At 36.8% G+C, this 25,677-nt stretch overlaps 1 protein-coding gene across 5 annotated transcripts in view; it reads right to left on the reverse strand.

Moving 5' to 3' along the window:
* NLGN4X (neuroligin 4 X-linked) overlaps positions 1 to 25,677 on the reverse strand; it is a 165,458-nt gene that overhangs the window by 106,385 nt on the left and 33,396 nt on the right. For all 5 annotated transcript variants that reach the window (XM_079323631.1, XM_079323628.1, XM_079323630.1 and 2 more), the window contains exon 3: positions 7,371 to 8,203. In XM_079323631.1, coding sequence (XP_079179757.1) covers positions 7,371 to 7,842 — 472 coding nt within the window. In that variant the 5' untranslated portion in view covers positions 7,843 to 8,203. The remainder of the gene's footprint in view (positions 1 to 7,370; positions 8,204 to 25,677) is intronic.

The following is a 25,677-nucleotide window of genomic DNA, read 5'->3' on the forward strand; positions in this document are numbered from 1 at the left end:
AGAATTTTATCTGGAATTGTAAGCAAGAAGCTCTGAATGAAGGCGGAAATATTCTCTTCCTCTAAAAATGATAGCAAACCAAAGTACTGTACAAAAAGCTCTCATGTTCAGGGGAAATGTTTGTCTTTGTTTGATTTATCCAATTTTTTTTTTCAGGAATCCTGAGGAGGAAATAATGAGCATTAACTTTACTTCAAACTTTTGTTAATTTATTTTGCAGAAAAGACTTGTAAATTTTCCCAGTTGACAAACTACCTATGACTATCGCACTGATGTGGTACAATTCCTTGAAATATTTTCACAGATGTGACTGATTTATGAGCCTTGTGATTCAGCTGAGCTATTCAGCAAGTGTCAGTTTTGTTTGAACCTACAATTAATGTGCAAATTAAAGGAAACTGAACCAAATTTGAATGAAGAGGTACAAATAGCTTTGAGACCAATGCAAAAAATACCTGAAGGAAGACCAAAGAGATCACAAAGCCTTAACAGGAAATCTGACTGCACACATTCTGCACTGCTCACCACTCAGAAACCTGCCAAGGACCCACTGCAGTGCTCTAGGACAGAGGCACTGCCTCAGTGCTAGCAGGTATCACAGTGATTCGTGTTTTGACAGAAAGAAAGACACACAGAGAACAGCAGCAGCATACAAAGACGTGCTTTGCAGGAGAAAAGAGGAAAGATGCATCTAAAAACAAGAAAGAGTAACAAAATCCCCAAACAAAACACAAAAGAAACCCCAAGGAAACATACAGGAAAAATCCAAACCAAAACAAAAAGCACCCTGAATAGACAAGTGGGAGCAACTGGACAAAATTAAGTAAAATCTGATCTGTCTCATGACCCACATGACTAAAGACTTTCTTGTGTGTCACTGTGCCAAATGTCACAGCCCCTACAATTCCAAAGGCACTGTTCTTTAACTAAAAGGATAACATTAACTTGCCTTTGCATAAGAAATGCTAATTCATCGTGTTTTAAAGAACATTCCCTCAATTCTAGCAGGTTTTTCAATACGAGGTAATGCTGAGACTCTAGGAAATAGTGCCAAAAATCCTATTGGGATTAACTAAAGTCATATTGAATGCTGAGTCTTCTTGCTAGGCTTCACTGCATATCAGTTCCTGAGAAGGCCATTTGGGTGCAATCCTGTAAAGTGCCTGTGGAATGGGCAGCTCCTGGGGGAAAGGACAGCATTTTGAAATTAGCAACTAAATCTGAATTTATCTCTAAGGATTTAAGAACTTTATTTCATCTAGATTAGAGTCCTGTTCTTCGGTGTCAGAAGGTATTTGGGACTGTTAAAAGCAAGAATGTAAAATAAGGGCCTGGATTACCCACAGCTTTATCCTGGTAGGCAGAGAACAGTCAGACATATGCCTCCTTCTTTCCCACAGATGCCACAATATTTCTGGATTAGGAGGAGGGGTTATATTGGACCCTAACGGTGAAAGAATTGGCTTGAGGCAGTCTGACACAACAGGGAGTTTATCTTTCACAATGGAGAGCAATTTTCTCTCTGATGCTAAAAAGTATATGCTTATGTTCAACTGGTACTGTATGCAATAATTCGAACATAGTAATTTTGTATTGTAATTATTATCTATTATCAATCCCTCTCACTCTGGAAAGCAACACAATTGTTTTACAAAAGGATATGTTTTACAAAAGGATATGTGTAATTTTTATATGTGTTTTTATAAGCTGAAATACATTTACATAGTAACATTTGAATAATTAAATTTTAGTTTTCCAAAGTAGAAAACAATTGACTGAATGGGTGGGGGTTAAAAAGAACCAGTCACCGACAAAACCTATGAAACTGAAACTGAAAACAAGAGGTTTTTTATGTCCCTGGGTTTTTTTCAGAGGAACATTATTTGCAATATGAAACTGTTTAAACATTATTATTACAGAAGTCCAAAGTACGATTTAAAACAGATTTAAAATATTTCTAGAAGTAAATAAATGTATTTAGTTTGCTTTTAAAAATACTTAAGAAAACATAAGTAAAACTCTATGTTCCTATGCAATTTACAGTAACTGACTTTTAAAAATATGTAGTAAAGATTATGAGGAACAATAAAAACTGTAAACATATAGACAGGAGATATGGGATTCCTAATTCCTTAAAGCTATATAGACAAATCTTTTATTTCTTAAGTAGCTATTTACATTTACAGAAGTAGTGAAGAGATAATAGGAAAATCAAAATTTCAAGATTACCTGAAAAATGTCTGATATACACTTACTGAAACCTAAAACTACATACAGCTTAGAAGAATCTATTGTATAGAAAATTAAGTTTATTTGGAAATGACAAGTTACTACTATTATTAGCACCACCTCATAATAATTCAACAAAAATAATATTGCAAATATTGCATCTATCTTGCTCACTATGACACTTTTTATGTATGACCCCTTGGTTCTCATAGTAACAGAGACCACTGATTAGCTTACTTTTTCATTCTATGCCACCAAAATGAAGAGACTAATCTTTACACTACTAAAAACTCACCAATTTTTATCAAATTTATTTTATTAGGATAATTTTGAAAAAAACACTTTTTCCGAGTTAAAGACGTTGTAATTCAACACCAATGACAAGAAAGCTGAAAATATATATTAAGCCTACATTTGACACATCATAATATGCAAAAGGGACAATCTGAGGCTTGTCTTCTTGATCAGCTTCACTTAAATTTTTCATTTTGTTAGTCTTTAGTCAAATAGACACAGAAACAAGGGATGCAGGTATATTTTGTCAGTCACCACCCAGAGAAGGAACATTGCTTATCTCTTTGCTTTTGCACAAGACTTTTTTCTTCCTGATAGTCCACAGTGAAATATACCACTAACCCTGAGTCTGAGTTCCCATGAGCTAATGAAAAACTATCACCTACTCATCCAGGCTTAATAAGTGTCATAGTCTCCTACCTTTTGTTGTCACTTCACCTGTATTTATTCTGAAGTAAATGAAACAAGAGCTCACAAACAATAAACAAGAGCAAACCCCTGAAGATGTGAAATACTTCATTAGTTAATTTGTAACAGATACATAGTGGATAAGGAGCTCCACTGTTGAGTAAAATGTCCACTCTATCCATAAGCTAAAATAAGTAAAAAGTATACATGTGTACTATTGATCAAGCAAAGACAACAAAAAGTAATCTTTATTATTTTCTCTTTTGGTCTGAACATAGCAGGTTTTATATAAATATAAGAAGACTTGTTGGGTTTTGTTCTTTCTTGTTTTGCTGTGTTGATTTGGTATTTTTAAATCTTGTTTTGCTTTTAAGAAAATGTTGAAGTTTATAATGAAATGAATAAAAAATAAGGATCTTTTCTGGTATTTTTCTTCTTATACTTTTTTCCCCAGTTATGATAGGAGTTAGCAATCTCCTTCAGAATCCACAGATTCAAATGATAAAGGCCAGGGATTAAGCACAGCCGATTAACAGTCTGTGTCCTCTTCAATCTAGCATTTCCACTGTAGATAAATCCATATTCAGACTGAAGTTATAATAAACACACTGTCCTCAATATCATTTCCCTAGATGACCTCCTCAAAACTGACATTCAAGTATTCTTGTGGAAAATTACAGTTCATAGTAACCGAAAAAGCAGCCTAGAAAATAGACACCCACACAAATAACACTGAAGATCAAACTAAATGTTTAGAAAGCAACTGGATAAAATGATAGCTTCATTATATATTTTATTTGCTTCAGTTCTGAGTAATTTATTATTACTATAGGCTAGACATATAAAATAAAACAATTCTGTTAGATTTTATCTTTATTGCTTGTATTGTGTGTCTTCAAAATAATTGTATTATTATTCATACTTATGACCAAAAAATTTTAAAAAATCACAATGGATCACAATGGTTGCAATTTTTTTATCTTTCCAAAGGCAAAAGAAAACAAACAGTAAAATTCTACAGCTACCTTAAATACTCTAAAATAGAAACATTACTGTAAGGAAAGGAACATCTAAAAACAATTTTTGTCCAGTGAATAACAGTAAAAGAATAAAAATCTACATGGACAGAATTGCAGTAATATTCTGCTAGGTATGTGTATTGACTTCTATGATAAATAATATTTTCACCCAAAATGAAAAAAAGACAGCCCCTAAAAGGGAAGATAGTTTTTTGCTTCGTAAGGACATTTTAACATGGGAATGCTACAGGATTCTCCTGCTATGTGACATTTGAAATCCAGAATCTTATGGGTCTAAAGAAAGGCTAGGATTAATACAGACATAGATTGTGTAACAGGTTATTTTAATTTCTTAACCTAGAAGCTCAAACTATCTTAAGGAACTATAGATTTATATGTTATTTAATTTCGTGGTACTTCAGAAAAAAGCAATAACATTTCAAATAATTTTATTATAACTAACTAAACTTATCTACCTAGTTAAAGTGACTGTGTTCTACTCTTTTTTTCCATTAGTTTGTCACAGAAGGATTCCAGTGAAGCAATTCTGAAATCAGATGGAGGGATATGTGCATTTATTTGACAACCCTTTATTGAAAGATATGATCAACATTTGGTTCCCTTTGGCCAAACCACAAAAATAAGAAATGGGTCATGCTATATACTAAACAAACAAACAAACAAACAAACAAAAAAACTGCAACAAAACAAAACAATGAAAAAAATACTCAAACCTGAGTTTCATTTTGATTAGTTATTCAATAGAATTAATTTTAAATAAGCACTGCAAATGACTGCAGTTAATTCATTAGTTGTTCTATTATTTTCACCAAAGTTTAAAAAAAGTGCAAAAAATGATTCAGAGTAAATTTCACAATCAGGGCATTTATTAGGTTTGGATTATTGCAGCCACCTTTTCTTCTAGAAAGCAATTTCAAAGCTCTTTTAAATCAATCTGTACTGAAGAAAAAATACAAAATGTGAATTTAACTCCAAATCACTCACTTTGAAATATTGCTTCAAAAGCTAATTTCATGGTCTGTTTCCATAACAACGTAGATTATTTTTACCAACTAGGACTCATTTAATGAAGCATAAAATCTTTAATCAGATTGTATGGACTACTATTTAAGACTGTTTGGAGTGATCTGGAGACACACTACCTAAGAGCAAGTGATTTGTAGGTAGCTCCCCTTAAGCATCTTTATGGTCAGAAGAGTGCATATATCTCTCACCAAAAAAAGCCACTGAGTTTTATTTACTAGTGATAAGATATAAAGCATGCAGTTAAAGCATTGTGTACTTAATTTATTCATTCTTTAGCTTCTTGCTTCCCAATGGAATATTTTTAAAATCCTTGTCATATTGTATAGGAGCAACCTTACCTTCATCTCATCACTAACACAGACCTTATTTCCTCATTATTCAGCTACATATTTTTATGCATGTGTTTATATTTTCAACAGGAGATATAAAAGCAAATAGATACCATTTACATGCTATTTAGTGTAAAGAAAATCTAAAACCAGGAAGAGCAAACCATGCTTTTTGCAAAAGTAAGTGGACAAAATGTCTACAGAATGAAAATTAAATTTATCAGTCCTTTCTACTATAAATCTAAGAGCAAATGTCATTAGTTATTATAGCAACATGTGTTATAGATTGCTAGTCATTCAGCCAACAATATTTTATTATTTTTCATTTGGTATCAAGTATTCTTTTCCTAGACATTCATATATATTTTCCCATGCCTAATTTTCTGTATTCCCTAATTAATAAATGAAGCTTCTTATTATTAGATTGGAGAAATGTATTATTTATTAAAACTGGATTCTAAAATAAGACCGAGTTAGCAGAGCTGATATTCCTTCAGTGAGAACAAATAAAATGTAACCCAGAATGGTTTCTCAGGGCAAGCTTACCCCAGTGACTAATTAAAAGATGAAGGATAAAAACCAGACCATAAGAAAATTTTGGGGGAAAAAAAATCTATGTCATTATCAAAGGAGTAAGGAGTCCAATGGGACTGGAAGGGGGAAAGAAGTGAGTTGCAAAGACCTGCTCCTTTGTCTATCCATGGGCACACACACACACACAAACATGCACACACCCTCGTGCACACAGAGCCCCATAAACACAGCTTTCCTTTCACAGCACTTTTCCTTTAAGAGCCTTGGTAGTATTTACGTTTGCAAAGCTCCCAGTATTCCCAAACCTTACCCCTTTATTTTTAGCTTTCAAGCTTTTGCTTCAGCTGATGAGAACAGGAAAAGAAGGTGGTATGTTTATTGCTGGCAGACAGCTTGGAAATTCTGAGCAAAGAATCCAATCAAGGCAAAAGGATTATAATAATCAAAGTAGAAAATTTGCATATTTAGAGTATGGTTACTGAGAAATAACAATGCCTTGGTTGTGTAAATCAAACCCTCAGCAAAAACTGAAGGGATTTGCATATCTGGGAGAAATCTGTCATGTTATGCATCTGTAACTGCATTCTAATTAGCAGAAGGCATTAGTTTTTAGTAGAATATTAAATATAAGTGCTAGTGGTACTTTTATTTCCTTGTGATATAATAGACTTAGCTTGTTTGGAGCCTGATGAAAACAGGTTTTCTTGCTTGTAGGAAGCAAGGCTATTCAAAACAACCAAAGATATATTTATCATGCCATACAGCTACAATTATTAAGATTGAGATCATATAAATGTTCAAAGAGTTCTGTATTGCCAATTGTGTTCATCCTTTTTGTCTATAGAAAGTGGTTTAAAGTAGTCCTTTAAGAAAATATTGCACAAAGCAAATGAAAATTTAAAACCACCTGTTCAAATCTGCATAATAAATCACTTTGACTTCATTTTAAATTTAGTGAATGGAAAAAACAAGCTGGCCTGAAAAGTTTCACAGACAAAAATCCTAAAAAACGCCCTAGCTGACTGAATAACCATAAAAATTTTCTGTTGTCTATTAAAATCAAGCAAAGGAAACAGTAGGCTCAGAAATTTCATAATAAAATAAAGACAAAAAATAGGAAAATTCTCCTTTAAAAATTAGAATGTAACAGTATATTTGTATCATTCATGCATGGAAAAATAACGATACTACTTCAGGTTAATGATTATTTCCCCTTTCCTCTCTTGTTAATGATTCTCAGCTGTATTTAAAGTGTAAATTTAAGATTGGCTGACATACCCTGGCCACCACTCACAATCAAACTGCAGGTTGGTGTTGCACTGAAACATAAGACAGAATCCATGGAAGTATATTCCATCTACATAGTATTACTAATAATGCATGTTCAGAGGCATTACCCATTTCCACAGATAAAGCATGGATGATACTCAGCAAGATGCTTTGAAGAGCTGGACACTCCTCATATGCAGAACTGGTGAGCACACTGCAGTGTGGGTCTCAGGGTACTTACCATCCTCTGTGGGCACATAGATATTCAAATACAGACAGTCTTCATTTTGATCTTGAACATATGTCACCACAGTATCCAGATTAGCTGTAAACCAGACTGGCAGCATATCGTTGAGCAGTGACCTCTCATCCAGGTACTGTGGGCAGACAGCAGCAAACTGTGTGGCGTTGCGGACACCCGTCCAAGACGATGGTGGCTCTGGGGGCTGAAATCGCCTTTCTCCAGTCGGAGGAGAAGCATAAGGAACACCCAGGTACTGCTCCACTGGACCAAGGATCTCATTAGGCAAAGGTGTTCTTAAACCACGTATTTTGCCATAATTCGTAGTAACAACTGGGTATTGTGCTTGGCCATCGATGAGAGTAAATCTTATAGCCAGTGCAGTTATCCACAGGAGGAAGTTAGAATTCAACATGACACACACTGGTGTGAAGATCAAAGGCAGCCATAGGAGTCCCATTGGTTTCGACATTATTTAAATCAACATCAGCAGGGCTCTTTTTTGCAAAGCCAGGAGAAATTAATCAGTCAAGGAAAATGAAAGCTAACAAAAAAGTAGTCAAAAGGAGATGAACTGAGGGAAAATGTATCTTTGTTCAGACAACAAAAAAACAAAAGCTGACGTGTGGTAGGTGCCTCAGCTGACTGGCTGTAGACAAATCCCAATGTCAGAAGAAACAAGGGAGTGTTTGCCCCTAAGGCCCATCCCAGACTTCAGTGTTGAATTAATCCTGGCAGCGCACAGCACTTCCTGACAAGTAGTGAGGGATCCAGGTATTCCACTGCCCCAGTGAAATGGCTCCTTTCAGTGAAGTCCAGCCCACTCTGTCAGCCTGCGGCCAAGAGAAAACAAGCAATTCAAATCAACAGACAAATTTATGTTGGCATAAGCCTAAAATAAAAAATAAATAAATAAACCAAAAATTATATTCACACACTACTTCCATGCCAAGGCCCACAAACGTTTCATGAACTTTAGACATCATGGTTAGTTACGTGTTTCCAAAGATATATAAGTTTAGAGATCTAAACCTGAAGCCTTGTCAGAGGTTATGCCGCAAAACAAACGTTTCTTCTTCTCTATATGCTTCCAAACCAAACCACAGCCCAAATACTTCTGATTTCAGGAAGAGTATCACATTTAAGTGCTAGGTTGAGGATACTTTCTGCCCTAAATAAACAGAATATTCTTTTTAAGCCTATTTGCACTCCCGCAGGAACCATTCATTACTTTTTTTTTCTGTATTGGATACTCTCTTTTTTCTATAAGATGACAACTATACAGTATTTTTCACAGACATGACTTCTTTTCTGTATGACAACCTAATTCACCTTCATCTAATTCAGAAATTCCAATGAATGTAATAAATAATTAGTTCAAATCAAGCGTGAGCGTCAAAATCAGATACAAACCTTTGGTTTCCAAATCTTTTTTCTATGTCTGACAAACAGAACAATGGAAAACGAAAAGAAAATAAAAAAAAACTTGATACAATCTCTTAAGTCAGCTTTTGGCCTACATAGTGTTATAATTATGTGACATTATCTGCTTGCACTCTCCAACTTTTATTTTTAAATATAAGGCAATTCATACAATAATTCTATATAATTTTTATGAAATACAAGTCACTCCATGTACATGGTGACCATTACTAGTGCAGAAATAAACACACATCAACATTCTTCTACCTGCCAAAAGAAATTAAGGACTTCCTTTTTACCCATTGCTCAACTCAAAAGCACAAACAATTCCATAGGTAAAACATTCCACATGTAAAAAATTCCTTGTTATAGGAAACTGATAAAGATACCTTATATTTGGTAGGATGAACACATATCTATATATCAAAATTATATAAAGTGGACTAGCAGGTCTTTTTTTCAGTCAGGACTCAGACATGGAAAATAATTTGAAAGATATTTTATTCTCTCAAAACTCCTGGAATTCTTCATCTACTTCATTTTATCACTCTTACTACAAAACTGTTGAAAGACCAGAACACGAGAGGCCAGAAAAATACCACATATATATTACTTGTGATAGACCAAAATTTCTACTAACATTTTCTCTAGGACATGCAATTTGAGCACAATTTCTGAAGGACAAATCATTACCAGCTCTAATTTTCATTTCCCAGGGGCACTGCCAGGGCCATCAGTCTCTGAGTTATGCTGCTATGCCCAATGCCCAACCCACACCCAGACTGGATCTTGGCCTCATTGGGTCTCCAGCCAGCCTTTGGACCTGACTGCCCACCCTGCCTGGTCTGGTGATTATTGGGTGGTGGCAGAGTCCTGCCCCTGTTCCAGTCCATCCTCAATCCCTATTGGAGTTCAGAGGCTTGTCCTGCCAGCTCTGCAGTGCTCACAGCTCCTGGGCCATCCTCCCCCATGGTCAGCCCCACTTCAGCTGTCCCTGGCACTCAGAGTGGTCAGCCAGTTATGGGTCACTCAAAATTCCTCCTCAAGTGTCACTTTCTCTTCTGATTTTTGCTACCATCTTTAACAATGGAAATCAACAGCAGGTGATTGATTTTGAGTAGTATTTCTCTTGCTCTGTCCCATCCTGACTTTGACACACTTTACTGATCATGCAGCACAAATCAGATTTTCCAGTTATATCCAACTGAGGATTTAATATGTGCTCAAGGAGGAGAAACAGCTCTTATTCCCTTGACACCCACACTGCAGAAGTTTGTAATGACATTCTAGGAAATGTGGAATACAGCACTAAGAAAAATGACAAGGTGGAAGGAAACACAGTGGTCCAGATGATGAAAGATGCAGAGAGAAAAACAATTTCTGGGGAAACAGTAAGTGAAAAAAAAGAGGAAATAAAACAAGAAAAAAAAAAAACAAAACTGGGAATGACTAATAAAACAAGAGAAACTTCATTACCAGCAGGGAGAGAACCAAAAATGACAACATAAAGGAAATCCTCAGCTAATATAGCAGAGATAATACACAATTGTTAAAAATGTGACATACTAAATGGTATGGCTTTCTTGGCTGCAAGGAAAACTGCAGGACCTGACCCCTGGCCTTATCAATCCTCATAGAACTGGCCTCAGTCAATTCAGCCTGTCAAGTTCCTTTAGCAGAACCTTCCTAGGCTCCAGCAAATCAGTACTCCCATCCAATTTAGGCTCATCTCTGAATTTACTGAGGATGCACGCAATCCCCTCATCTAAATCACCAACAGAGACATTAAACTGGCCCCAGTACTGAGGCCTAGGGAACACCACTGGTGACCAGCTGCCAACTGGATTTTATTCCATTCAACACTATTCTTCTGGGCCTATCTAGTCAGTTTTTCACCCAGTGAAGACTGCACCCTTCCAAGCCATGATCAGCCAGTTTCCCCAGGAGAATGCTGTGGAAGTCAGTATCCAGTACTTTATTGAAGTCTAGATAAACAAAATCCACAGCCTTTACCTCATCCACCAGCCAGGTTACGTTATAAAAAAAAAGAGATCAGGTTAGTCAAACAGGATCTGCCTTTTGTAAACCCGTTTGTGTCATCTGGGCCTGATTTGCTGGCTGTTCTGCACACAGCATGTGTGTGATGGCAGTCAGGATGATCAGCTCCATGACCTTCTCCAGTATCAAGGTCAGGCTCCCTGGGTCATCCTTCTCTTGTAGATGGGCATTGCATTTGCTAATTTTTCATCAACCTGACCTTCTCCAGCTAACCAGGACTGCTGGTAAGAGGTTTAAAGTGGCTTGATAAGCTTTTTCACCAGCTTCCTCAGGTGCATCCCATCTGAGCCCACAGACTTGTGTGTGTTTAATTTGCTATAGGTCCGTAAGTAGCAGGTCACTAACCATTTTCTCCTGAATTAAGCGGGCTTCACTCAGCTCTTCATATTTCTCCAGCTACCAGCTCTGTGAGGTGTGCATCCTGAGGAAAACTGGTTTTGGTATTGTACTGAGGCAAAGAAAGCAGCAGAGGCAAGAAAAGCAAAACTATGTTGTTTAGGGTGGGATTCCTGCCCAATTAGGCAGAAAATATCACACACTTCATTGACATAACTAGAGGAATTACCATTTTTCTCAGTTTAGTTTCACATGTGAAATGTATACGTGCTCAAACATAGACAAAGACACACAAAATATTTTTCAGCAATACCATTGAGAGTTAAGGAAGAAGGCATGCTCCCTATTAATTCATAAACTTTGATGACTATGCTATGACGTTAGATACATCATTGAAAATGTTGGGAGATGTAAATAGAGAGATTTCAATCAGGGGTTAATCTTAAATATAAAACTGCAAACATTCTAGAAAGGTTTTTAGATATATCAAAACAATGTTCAATTATATGTATACAGTCAGCTATTTAATATGCCTTAACATACTGAGTTTACAGGAAGGTGTACATGTCATGCCTTTGTTGTTTATAACTAATAGCGTTTTACATTTTCCTTTTTTTTTTTTTTTTTTGTTTTTAGTGCTTCAAATATTAGGAGAATGCATACAAAATTGCTTGCAAAAAATTCCTAGTTGGAAATATCACTCATTCAAACAATCAAAACCAATCAATCCAAGTCAGAATATTCAGTTTAAAATGACAACTTCTGGAAGCACACCACACAAACAGAAGTCAAGGGAGATCTGAAATCACATACATTCATACATGATTTCGTTACTGGCAGAGGAGTGTAATTTGAGGTTAATGAGACATTTATGGCCTTTGAAGAAAATGCAGATTAAAGTTAATATGGATGTGTGTCTGGAAATACCACTTGTTCTTATTTATAAATCTGTGCCCCAGGACACTCTTAGAGATGCTTAAATAGTCTATGAATCAGGCCTTCAGGGCTAAACTGATGGTTTCCAGAATCTTCAGCTACCACTTTTTCAACCTGATAAGATTGTCAGTAGCTCTAAACTTATTCTGTAGCTGCTAGGGAAATAGAAGACGTGGCTTAGAAGTCCTCTTTGCTCCAGTGTAGAATAGAAAACTAAAGTGATTTCAAGTTTTTTTTAACCTCTTGCCCATGTCGTGAACAGTTATAAGAAAATGAAACAGAAATATAAAGTATATGAACACAGGAAACTGAAGACTCTGCAGATATCCTACGGTTTCTCAGGCTTTATCTAAAACAACTAGGGCAGAACAGTGCACCTCAGCTTTCAGTCACTGACCAGTTTTATTCTCTGGCCCTCCCTTCTGCTCACATTTCCAAGAGGTTTTTCAGGCATGTACATAGGTCATAGAGTCAGGGTTAGAAACTCATGACTCTTTCATTTGACATTTACTCTGAAAGAATACAGTCAGCTTGATTAGCTGAAATGAAAGAGGAACCAGCTAGTCAGTAGAAAAAAACTGACAAATGACGTAATCAATAAATTTTCAGATTATCCTCATACAGACATTTTGCTAAGTTTTAATTGCATTTCATAGAATATGGGGATTCCAAAAAATACTTCATTTACCAAGAACATGAACTGTGTTTTTTCTTCTCTCCATTCCCTTTGTTGCCTTGAAATATGTAATTTTGAAAGTTATTAAGTAAAGGCTTACATAAGGCTTGCTTTTTGGGTTTTCTTTGTTGCTTTGGCTTGTGTCTTTGTGTGTGTTTGGTTGATAGTTTTTTTTTTTTAAAAAGGCAATTTTTTTTAAACTGTAGAAGACCAGCTCTAAGCATTTTTTGTCTCAAACATTCTGAGTGTTGCTGCAGGAAAGTTGATCAGAGGAGGGGTGGGGCACTGCTGTCCTGAGCCAACTCCCTGCTCTGCCTTGAGCCTTGAGCTCAGCCCCCATCAGCCCAGCTCACTTTCTAGGGAAGGGATGTCTGTGCAGGGATGAAAAAACATGCAGAAAGCCTAATTTGCATAAGAGGCATACAGATTGCACCCCCTCTCACTTTCTCCTCTTTCTTCCTCTTTTCTTTAACTGGTTGCTGCAGTTAAGAACACAACTGTACAATAAAGCAGAAGAGTTCCCTGACAAGGCATCCAGTGTCTTCATTCAGCCTATGAGAACTTACAATGAACATCATGCCCTGTACTGTGGGTCATGATGCTAACTCAGCATTATAAACTTCACTAGGGACGAGTATCTGAATAATGTCTCACAGAATCATTTAAGTGGGAACTATAATTTATTAATTCAATGTCAAAAATTTCAAGATTAAGGCTTACCCTGAGAAGAAAGTGATACAAATTTAAGAATTATGATGTAGCCTTGCTTAAAGGAAAAAGAAGAGCCAGCTATACAAACATCCCTATTGACCTTGACGTTGGTCTTAGTTGTATGATTAGAAGTCACTGAAAACAAAGATATATTTAAAAAAAAAAAATTAATATGGAAATAAAGCCTGAAAAGCAATACAAATTATATACAAACATTGAATTAAACAGGCTTTTTTTTTTTTTTTTTTTTTTTTAAAGAACATGCTGCATTTACCCTTCTATTAATTTCTCCAAGTGAGAGAAATAGGCTCAGATAGGCTTAGACAGTGTCAGTAGATCCCTCAGGTAAAAAGCTACAATCACCATTTACTTTTCAGAAAATGGGCACACATTTCTTTCATATCATTGCTTCTTGCCTGGAGCTACCACTCTTATTCTGAATTTCTAAACCTCATACACTATCAAAAAGAACAATTGGATTATAAGAAAAAGCTGTGTGGTCCCCACAATGTTTTTGAAAACTGCAAATCTCTCAACACTGAAAACAATTGGAAAAGCAAGCAGAGGGAAAGAAAACGTGATCATCACTCCTTAAAAAAAAAAAAAAAAAACCAACAAAGAAATTAACCTCATCATTCACAAAAAATCAGCTGTTTCAATCTAACAATCACAGATATGGCTTCCCTTATTTTCTCTGTATTTAAAATTATAAAAAACCATATGGCCCAGAAGGACCCAAGCCTAAGTGGGAATGCTCAGTTAAGACAGTTGCACTTATCTCACTGACTTTTTGAACAGTAATTTCAACTGTTATTACATGTAAGCATATAAGAATGTCACAGGTTAAAAAATTTTCAGGATACTTGCTGCTCCTGAGGATAAATTGATGAAGATTGCAAATAAACATAAGATTTCAATATTAGGAAGGAAAAACATGGCATAAACTCCTTACAAACATAATCCCAAAATTACAGGTATATTCCATTCAGCTCAAATTGTGACTGAATGACTGAATGAACACTGCAGCTATTCAAGTGTGGTTTAATTGCAGCTGCAAAGTCTTAAGAAAATACTACATTTCTAGTACATATGCTAGGGAAATGTACAAAAAATAACATCAGTACAGTCTAACACAACTGATGGCATAATTTCCAGCTTTTACTTCTGATATAACGTTGGAAAAGAAATGTAGCACACTGGGTCTCTCTTCATTTCTTTTATGCACCTCTCTTTGCTTAAATTCAGATGTGTTACTACAAAAATAAAAATATTATGATCTGAAGCAGAATGCTCAGCCCTGAGTTTCTTTAAGACAAAAGGTCCTGTAGAGTAAAATCTCTTATGCCTGGAGCAAGCCAGTAATTTATGGATTTGAAAAAAAAAAAAAAAAGCATGCACGCAAAAATCAGTATTTTATACATTAATCTTGCAGAGTAGACCTTCATAAGTTGAATAAACCCTCAAAAAAATCAAAGTTCATTACCCTCTACCACTGCAAGACCTGAAAGAAAAAAAAAGCATTTGTAACATAGAATGAGTCTTAACTCTTCTCCAGTAAGAAAGGTCAAATGACTGAAAAGAAAAATTCTTAAGGAAGTCTAGGAGTTTTTGTCTACATATTATACAAAGAAACTCACAGGTCTCAGTCCTCTCTTTCTTGTCTTCACCATTGAACTGAAGTGCGTGCCCTTGTCAAAGATGAAAGAAACTAAAACTCTTGTCTGAACCAACTGAGAAACTGTCTAAGGGACTGATTGATATGCAATTTAATCTCTTGAGGCTATTTAATGATTAGAATTTGATATCTCCCTCTAGGCATTCTAGTCTCATAAGAGGAGACATTAAAAATGTTACTCTAACCAGAAACAGGGTGGGAAAAGCAATTTAAACCAGCTGGGCATGTGAACACATGCAAACACACATACACACACCACTGTTAACATATTATATGGCCAAAAAACGTTGCTGCTTTATTATACAAATTCTTAGAACTTAATTACACAGGAGACACAGGCAGGACATTTTCATTGCATTACCTGGTTCAGTTACCAGGTGGTGATACTGCCTTCATTCATATGGTAATGTCACAATTATACATTCATTCTGGAAATGGGGAAGTTGAGTGGCTACCCTCATTAACCTGAAGAAATCTAAACCCACTGCTCTGTCTTTCAAGTTACAAACATTAGCTTTCAAATAAGGCTGGGATAGCTATGAGGACATTTTCCCTGAACTTCTGAGACTGACTTCTGGCTTCACTCTGAGATTCTTACCCTTGGACTATGAGAAAACTCTAACATTGTATTCCCACAAAGCACCAATTTTCTGACAGGTGATCTCACTTTCAAGCAAGCCTTATGCAGTTTGTAGGACAGTTATTTCATAAAATAAAAATTGTGACTGGAGATTATCTTTACTATGCTGTTGCATCATCAAATTTTATGAAGTAAATCTTCCCCTTAGGTTTTTTTTATTTGTTTGAAAGTGGACAACTTCACCAGCACAAGAAAGAGTCCTCCAGCTTCTCTTCCTGTATGGCTCTCCTCCTAACTTAGTGGTCTTTCACTTGCTAAATGCTGTCTTGAACTCTTTGTATTAATAGGTGAGAGATTATGTCTCAGCAAAACAAGTCTCCACAAAATGCTGTGAAAAATGGGATCACCAGAAACACTCACTAGATCAATGCTGCTAGATCAATGAAGCTGCTGAAGGGGCTGCAGCACAAGTCTTAGTAAGAGTGACCTGGGGTCATTTCAGCTGGAGAAAAGGAAGCTTAGGGGTAGTCCTTATAGCTCTCTACTAATACCTGAAAGGATGCTCTAGCAAGGCAGTGGGGCAGTCTCTTCTTCCAAGTAAAAAGCAATAAGACAAGTGGAAGTGGCCTTAAGTTGGAGCGGGGGAGGTTTAGATTAGGAATTTTTTTTCACTGAGAGGGTTGCTAAACAGTGGAACAGGCTGCCCACAGAAGTGATGGAATCACTGTCCCTGGAGACATTTGAAAGGCGTGTGGATGTGGCACTTAGGGACAAGGTTTAGTGGTGGGTGAGGCAGCGCTGGATCTTAGAAGTATTTTCCAACCAAAAATGTTATATTATTCTATGATTTTTCAAACACCATTAGTGAAACCATTCCTGTACTGCCTGCTGCCTTTCCCTCCCCCCAAAAAATGCTGTTTAAAATCTTGCCTTGAAGAGAGTCTGTAGCATATACTCTGCTTACTGTCCTGTCAATGACATAATTGAACATTATTCAATTCAATAATGAAGGGTGAAATTCTTAACTTTCTAGCTGACACAAGTACGGGGAGCTGTGAATTACATTACATACTATGAACCCCTAAAAGTTAAGCATAATATTGCCATGCAAAAGTCCCACTATGGATCCATATCTTAAGCTGTTTCCAGGCTAATGTAGTAAGCACTGGAATTCAGGATCTAAGCAGTAAATTAGATAGGACTAGAACATGGACTCCAACACTGTCCTGCCCCAGAATTCATACCTCCCAATCAATGCACAGGAATAAAAAGGGAGTAGGAGAGGCCAGAGGAATTCCTCAACAGACAGCTCATTTTTTGTTGTTTTTTTAGTAAGAAAGATTTTCCCTATAGAGATGCAAGGTCTGCTGTTATATTATGTGACATTAGGGGCAGAGAACAGGACCATTTTACTGACTAAGATATAATCTCATGGACAGAACCAGAGACCACAGATGAACATGCCAAAAAAGCAGGATATCTAAGCTTGGAAAATAATCAAATCTTTTGCAGGTAGTTTTCTGTTCAGTTTAAAAGGTCCTCCATTTCAAATCCCACACTGCCAAATGATAAAAATCAAATCATCTTTCATGGTCTCTTAATAATTCCAGGAGAAATCGCAGAATAATATGTAATGCTTTTCTCTTAGGAAAAAAAAAATTCTCAAAATTATCTACATGACAATCCCTACCATTCTACTACATGGCAAAGCTTCAAAGCCATATGTAGTTAACCATAGTTTATTGCATCAAAGGATTTTCAGAAATCTAATGTAATATATTTGCTTTGTAATGTGTAGAGTTGTATCTGAGTAGGAAATGGAAACCAACAAAAAACATGGAAGTTACTGTTTCTTCTCTTCATCCTTTCACTCCAATTATTTGAATGTTTCCATCTTTCCTAGCACAATGAATAAGTGCCTTCTCTACCTTGGAAACAAATACTAAAGCTCATGTTTGTTCCCCAGATTGTATATGAAAATGTCAGATATTCTGTCTATACTAGAAGCATGCATTTCAGGCAGTAGTTCTTCCTACTGTAATGTACGTATTTGACATTAAATATTAGCTGAAGTCAACAACTATAAAAACATCCTGAAGATATAAAAGCCTGTGATTAGCCTAGATTAGACAGCTAACTGGCCTAACTGAGCTGTAGCAAGATGATTTTTTCTTTCACCTCTTACCAATATATATCTTTATATCTTTTTATTATCTTTATAACCACAGAATTAAGAACTTTGTAACTTTCCTGTGTATTCATACATTAAAAAAGAGCTCATGACTAAAATCAGGAAGAGCTTATTCTGCTATGAGCTTCTTAACAGTTTTTATCTGATCTATCATTAATTGTGCTGATAGTTTATCGAGGATGATGCAGATCCATTGGTAGGAAATTCAGTATACAAAATTAAGACTAAAATTCAGTTATTTTCCCTCCTACCATTCAATAATTTTATATTCTGGGGCTGTTTTAATTACTGTTGCCATTAATATTGTTATTCCTATGGCCATGTTCAAGTTATTTTTAAAAGTGTTGCAATGAATCTTCTTTGGTGTACAATCATATCTCAGAGAACAAGTTTATCTATTTTTGCCATCTTAACCTAATACTAGCTTTGACCAACACAGAACTGATAGACCTGTGGAAAATGAGTGTTATGGTAGAAATATTTGGGTTATTTATTTTTAAAAAACATATTTACCATGATTTTTTTGTTTCAATATGTGCCATTTATGAATGACTTTCTAACAAGGATCATACAATATATTATTATTAGTAGTAGTAGCATTATTATTATCATATTATTCAGCACACTCTACCTGCTTTCACAAGACTGCAAAACTACATGGGCATTATAAAATATGAGGAGAAATATTTTCTAACAATATGATTACATATCAAAACATTATGCCTTGTTACCTTTTCAAAACCCATCTTACTCTTGTTCTTCCCTGCTTGAAAATGCCCTTTAATAAAAGTACCTTCTACACTTTTCCTCTTTCACACATAGCCTTCTCAGTCCTTTTCTAATTCTCAAATCTTTCTCACAGTACACACTGCTAGCATGATCCTCTCTCCAAATCATAACTCCTTCCTGTGACTTTTCTCCCTGGTCATTTGTTTTTGGCTTCCCCTTGTATACAGGAAAAGCAATATGCCCATCAAATCAATCAATGTAAAATTGTTTTTAACGTGTAAAAGGAATTGGTTTCATTTATTTTTAAAGGGTTTCTGGGTTTTCTCTTTTTTTTTTTTTTTTTTTTTTGACTTGTATCATAACCTTATGGGATGATATTGCAGGGAAAAAAACCCAAACCAAACCAAACCAAAAACAAAAAACATTCTCCCCCCACCCCCTCCCCCCCCCAAAAAAAAACCCAAAAAAAACCCTCAGAAGACAATGTGCAGCTGCCAGGTTGACTAGGAAAGAATGATCTATTTTTTCCTGCCCTCGGTCAACTGATTTAGGTCAGGATTGAGAAAAAATATACCTTGTCACATGGCAGGAGTTGCAGCTTCCTGTGTGCTTCTATTATATCATCTTAAGAAATCTCACTAATAAAACATAATGCCAACCAAAAATATCTACCACAAACTAATGCAGTCAATTAATAGAACAGATGGAGGTCAGGGCAGACAATTAAATCCCTATGACAGAGGAGAAGATTATTCTACCTCATATTGGAGATATGTCAGTAATTCCTGTGTGATCTGACTTACACTTCATTCTTCTAAATAATTCCTTCCATAATGCCTTCTTTGGCATGAGAGAAGATCCATCTAAAGGTCTTACTTGCAGCTGTATATAATTATTTTTAAATGGTGGGAAAGTTTTTTTTTAATGTTTTTTAGCAGTATTCTTATTGATTCTCAGAACAAGCAAATCACAATGGTATGATACAGCAAAGGAAATATCACCTATGTACCTTTAAAGCCAAGCAAAAAGCCTCCAATGATAGAAGCAACACAATTTTTCGGTATAATTAATTCCATTTACTAGAAACTACATTAGAATTAAATGTGTGATTTAGTTCCAGGGCTTTGTTTCTACCACGGAGAGGCAAACCACAATTTTAACAGATATTTGTTTGCATGCCATTGATTTCTTACACAAAAAAATTTAAAAATCAGCTTTTTAAGATTTTAATTAGGCACCACATTTTGAGTTACTTCCTGAAGTCATTCTGAAACATAAAAATTCAGGCTGTTTTTTCTAACATTCTGTGAATGGTTGTGTAAGCTTTAAATCCATGTTCATGCTGTAAGAACAGAAAAGCAAATCTTCATTTTTATTACTACAGCTGCAACCAGGTGAAAAAGAGAATAGTACTATTTCATACATCTTTACAAGAAATAGAGCCTATAATGAAAGTTGACAGAATCTGATTTTGTTTAACCCGAGTAGTTTCACCTACACTCAGATATTCTGAGGGATTTTTTTAAGTTTTGGATAACAATCCTATCATATTTGTGTTGTGTTCCCTTTCTCTGGCTTTTTTATTGGAAAAGAAAAACTGAATGCAAAACAGTATATATGAAAGGAAATGTGTGGAGGGTGTTGATAATAAACCTGATAGAAAGAGTGGTTTAGATACTTTCAGCTTCCATACTTAAGATCCAATAGAAAACACTATGTGTGTGTGTATATCTGGGTCTAAATTGGCATGCAATTAAAGCTAAATGTATTTTATATTCATGTATACAAACAAACATATTTACTTTTGGAATCAAATAGTGATTTTCAATTCTAAGTAATTTCTACAAGCAGTTTGGCTTCCTGCTGGCAAAAACATTTTATTTTTTTTCTTTCAAAAAAGAAAGAAATATGCCATCTTCTTCCCTAGTCACTCAACAGCTGTATCAATTTGTTTTCAGGGCAGTGATTAGCATAATTGTGGTGGATTACTCGCATTTAGCACAGAATGGAAATAATTCAGTATTTTAGTAGATATGACATAGAATGTATGGGATATCCAGGCCTCTGGAGTAGTGCTGCAAGTTTTTTTTCTAAAACTGTTCGAAAAACCTATTTTTAAAAACCCAAATCTGTCTGAAAGAATTGAAAACCTTAATTCTTCTGATGTGCTGTTTGATAAACAATGTCATACTATGGCTAGGACACACAACCATGAAATCAGCTGCAAATAACTCCATTGAGGCCATTACTCAGAAGGGTTTCAGTGTGATATAATTTCTTTAAAAATTAAACAAACAAACAAACAAACAAACAAAAATAAAAAACCCAACAAACAAAAAAAACCCAAACAAAATAAACCAAATCAAAATGTGATTCTATCATTATTGTTTTTCTGCTTTATTTCCTAATTCCAGTTCTGATGCTGAGGTGCATTCAGTGCTACCTTTAGTGCTATATGAGTGTTAAAATTGATCCTTTATATATACACTCAGCCATTTACCTTAATACTCTTGCATATTTTATGAGTAGACAATCACTGTATGATATTATACAGAAATATCATAAAATTATAAAATGGGTTTGTTTGCAAGGGACCTTTAAGACTATTTAGTTCCAACCTCCCTGCCATGATCAGGGATGCCACACACTAGATCAGGTTGCTCAAAATCACCCAACCTGGCCTTGAGCACTCCTCGGGATGGGGCATCCACAACTTCTCTGGACAACCTATTCCTGTGTCTCCCCATCCTCACAATAAAGAACTTCTTCCTCACAGCCCCTCCAAACCCATGCTCTTTTAGTTTAAAACTATTCCCCCTTTGATCCCAGTGCCTATAGGCCCTGATAAAAAGTCTCCACATTTCTTATCACTCCTTTATTATATATATATATATATATATTGACAAGCTGCAGTAAGGTCTCATAACAGCCCTCTCCAGGCTGGACAAATCCAACTGTCTCAGTCTATCTTCACAGGCAAAGTGTTCTAGTCCTCTGATCATCTTTGCGGCTGTCCTTTGGACCCACTCTAACATGTCTATGTCTTTCTTGTGTTGAGGACTTCAAAACTGGATGCAGCATTTCAAGGTGGAGTTTCCCCAGAACAGAATAAAGTGGCAGAATCATCTCCATCAACATTTTGGCCACTTCTTTTGATGCAGCCCAGGACACAGTTGGATTTCTGGGCTGCAAGCACACATTGCTCATTCATTAAAAATTTCTCATCCACCAGTACCTCCAAGTCCTTCTTGGCAAGGCTACTTTTAATCCATTCGCCATCCAGCCCCTAATGGTAATGGATATTGCCATGACACAGATGCAGGACCTTTTATTTGTCTCACTGAAGTTCATTAAGTTTTCATGGACACACCCCTCCAGCCTGTTGAGGTACCCCTGGATGGCATTTCTTCCCTCAAGTGAATCAGTTCCACTCATCCACAGACTTACCGGGAGTGCATTTCATCCCACTGTCTATGTTACTGATGAAGATATTTAATAGCACTGTCCCAGTATGGGCCTTGGAGAGACATCATTCATTACTGGTTTCCACCAGTAACCAATGTAGCCTTTGGTTTTAAAATCTAGATTACAACCTGTGTAAAAAGCATTGTATGGTATCATTGACTCCCTGTTATAGAAGCTGGAATTGATGATCTCAGAAATCATCTTTGAGTTTTTTCTAAAAGAAACTTCAGGGGGCAGAGCTTAAATTAAGTCACGGAGACATCACAAGGACATAAGATTTTGCTGTTACACAGAGCTCTTTCTTTTATATGAAAACTCATATAACTGCTGAACAACAGGTAAAGGGATATTTATTAACATATATAGATGGTCTTCCTTTCCCATTAACTACTGAGTAGTCCAAACAAAACTGTGGTCTTGTGGTTAAAAATGAAGATGGAGGGGGTTTTGAGCCCTGACAGGAAGAGGACAGCTGCTTGCTTGTAGTTCATTTACACTGGAATCTTGTTCTCAAAAGCTTTACTGTTCTTAGGGGCCAAAAAAAACCCCAAGACTGAGTTATTATGAAACTTCTTTTAAGAGTTAAGAGTTCCCCATAGAAACAGATATAACAGATATAACATCATTACCTGTTGTTCAGTACGGCAGATTTAAATTATGTTAGTCATAGTGATAAAACATTTTCAAGTTGAAACACTGAGATAGTAAAATTTGCACCCCAATTTGTTGAATTGAACATGACTGAACTTTAAATGAGCTGTCTGTGCAAAACAGTGTGATTATTTTTTATTTCACATTTACTTATTGCTCATGATGTTATGATTCAGTGAACTCCTGTTATCCATGAAGTCGGTATAATGTTGAAATTACACTTCTTTAACCATTCTCTGCTATTTTTGTACAATACTTTGTAATTTTATGTTCAAATTCATTTTCTACAAAAACAATTATATTTCTAGAAGCATTACTTAGATAAGAACAGTGCATGAGTCTTAAAGATTTAAGACAATCATCACTCCTATTTTTATAAAATTGTTTAACTACCTTCCCAAAGCTTTTAATAAAGCTAATGAACTTAGGTAGAAGTTTTAAGATTACTCAATTACATTGACACCTGAAAGTAAATTTAATGACCTGGAAAGTTTTGGTGTTTGTTATTTCATATTTGAGTAATACTTGAAAAATACTTCATATTTCCATTTCTGACTTGGGTTCTTAAGAAATTCACATATTGGTGGAGATAATTAGAGTTTACCTACTTTAAGATATTTTTAGATACTTTAGATCAGTCATACTGAAATACATAACTAAATATTTGAATAAAAATATTAAGGATACATAATTTCGAATTCAAATGGAAGCAAGGAATTATTTATATTCATTAAAGAATCTAAATATTTTGATTCCACAATTTACAGTAGGCCTCTATCTTTAATGGAGAACACACCCTAATATCAGTGGCATAATGGATTTGTTAAGATTAGATATACCAGTAACATATCACAGGAAAGCAGATGATGTAACTTAATTTATATTTTCTAGATCAACTGTGAAACACTACACTGGATTTATGATTTCAAAATACTCTCCCTGGAAAAAATTGGTAGATGCATAGAGAACTGTGGAACATCCTACAGCAAAATCTAGACAAACTCTCATTAAAGTCTGGTTAAATTTCCAAACAGTAGGTGTTAAATTCAATTTAAACTTGAAGAAGATACAGCTTTTAATTTGGAAACCTACTGAAATGTTGAGTATCAGCCTCAATTAATTGCCATGATCAGACCATCAGTCTGGGTTTACGTGGTAACTTCATTAGTTGCTTCTGCTTAATTTTCAGTATCGAAAACATAAGTTCCATCTTCATAAAAGGGAATAATTTTAAACTGAGTTCCTTCCTTCCTTCCTTCCTTCCTTCCTTCCTTCCTTCCTTCCTTCCTTCCTTCCTTCCTTCCTTCCTTCCTTCCTTCCTTCCTTCCTTCCCTCCTTCCTCCCCCCCTCCCTTCTCTACCTCCATCCCTTCCTCCCTCCTTCCTCCTTCCCTCCTCCCTCCTTCCCTCTTCCCCTCCTTGTCCGACTCCTTCCCTCATTCCCCTCCTTCCCTCCTTCCCTCCTTCACCCCTCCTTCCCTCCTTCCCTCCTTCCCATCCTTCCCTCCTTTCCCTCCTTCCTTCCCTTCCTTCCTTCCTTCCCCTTCTACCTTCCTTCCTTCCTTCCTTCTGTCCTTCCTTTCCTATCCTTCCTTCCTTCCTTCCTCTCCCTCCCTCCCTCCTCCCTCCCCTCTCCCTCCCTCCTCCCTCCTCCCCTCCTTCCCCTCCTTCCCTCCTCCCTCTCCTCCTTCCCTCCTTCCTTCCTTCCTTCCTTCCTTCCTGTCCTCTTCCTTCCTTCCTTTCCTTCCTTCCTTCCTTCCCTTCCTTTCCTTCCTTCCTTCCTTCCTCCTTCCTTCCTTCCTTCCTTCCTTCTCTTCCTTCCTTCCTCCTTCCTTCCTCTTCCTTCCTTCCTTCCTTTCCCTTCCTTCCTTTCCTTCCTTCCTTCCTTCCTTCCTTCCTTCCTTCCTTCCTTCCTTCCTTCCTTCCTTCCTTCCTTCCTTCCTTCCTTCCCTCCTTCCCTCCTTCCCTCCTTCCCTCCTTCCCTCCCTCCCTCCCTCCCCCCTCCCTCCCCTCCCTCCCTCCCCTCCCTCCCTCCTCCCTCCTCCCTATCCCTCCCCTCCCTCCCCTCCCTCCCTCCCTCCTTCCCTCCCCTCCTTCTTCTTCCTTCCTTCCCTTCCTTCCTTCCTTCCTTCTCCTTCCTTCCTTCCCCTTCCGTCCTTCCTTCCTTTCCTTCCTTCCTTCCTTCCCTTCCTTTCCTTCCTTCCTTCCTTCCTCCTTCCTTCCTTCCTCCTTCCTTCCTTCCTTCCTTCCTTCCTTCCTTCCTTCCTTCCTTCCTTCCTTCCTTCCTTCCTTCCTTCCCCCTTCCCCCCCCTCCTTCCCTCCTTCCCGCCTCCTTCCCTCCTCCCTCCTTCCCTCCTTCCCTCCTTCCCCTCCTTCCCCTCCTCCTCCCTCCTTCCTGCCTCCTTCCCTCCTTCCCTCCTTTCCCCCTCCTTCCCCCCCCCTCCTTCCTTCTCCTTCCCTCCCGCCTCCTCCTCCTTCCCTCCTTCCTTCCTTCCTCCTTCCTTCCCTTCCTTCCTTTCCTTCCTTCCTTCCTTCTTCCCTCCTTCTTCCTCCTCCTTCCTTTTCCTTCCTTCCTTCCTTCCTTCCCCCCTTCCTTCCTTCCTTCCTCCCTTCCTCCTTCCTTCCTTCCTTCCTTCCTTCCTTCCTTCCTTCCTTCCTCCTTCCTTCCTTCCCTTCCTTCCTTCCTCCTTCCTTCCTTCCTTCCTTCCTTCCTTCCTTCCTTCCTTCCTTCCTTCCTTCCTTCCTTCCTTCCTTCCTTCCTTCCTTCCTTCCTTCCTTCCTTCCTTCCTTCCCTCCTTCCCTCCTTCCCTCCTTCCCTCCTTTTAAAAATTAAGAGAATTAGTAGAAGAATGCACACCATAATGTCAGCAGAGCCTAT

The sequence above is a fragment of the Erithacus rubecula genome (assembly GCF_903797595.1).
Source record: "Erithacus rubecula genome assembly, chromosome: 1".
NCBI lineage: Eukaryota > Metazoa > Chordata > Aves > Passeriformes > Muscicapidae > Erithacus > Erithacus rubecula.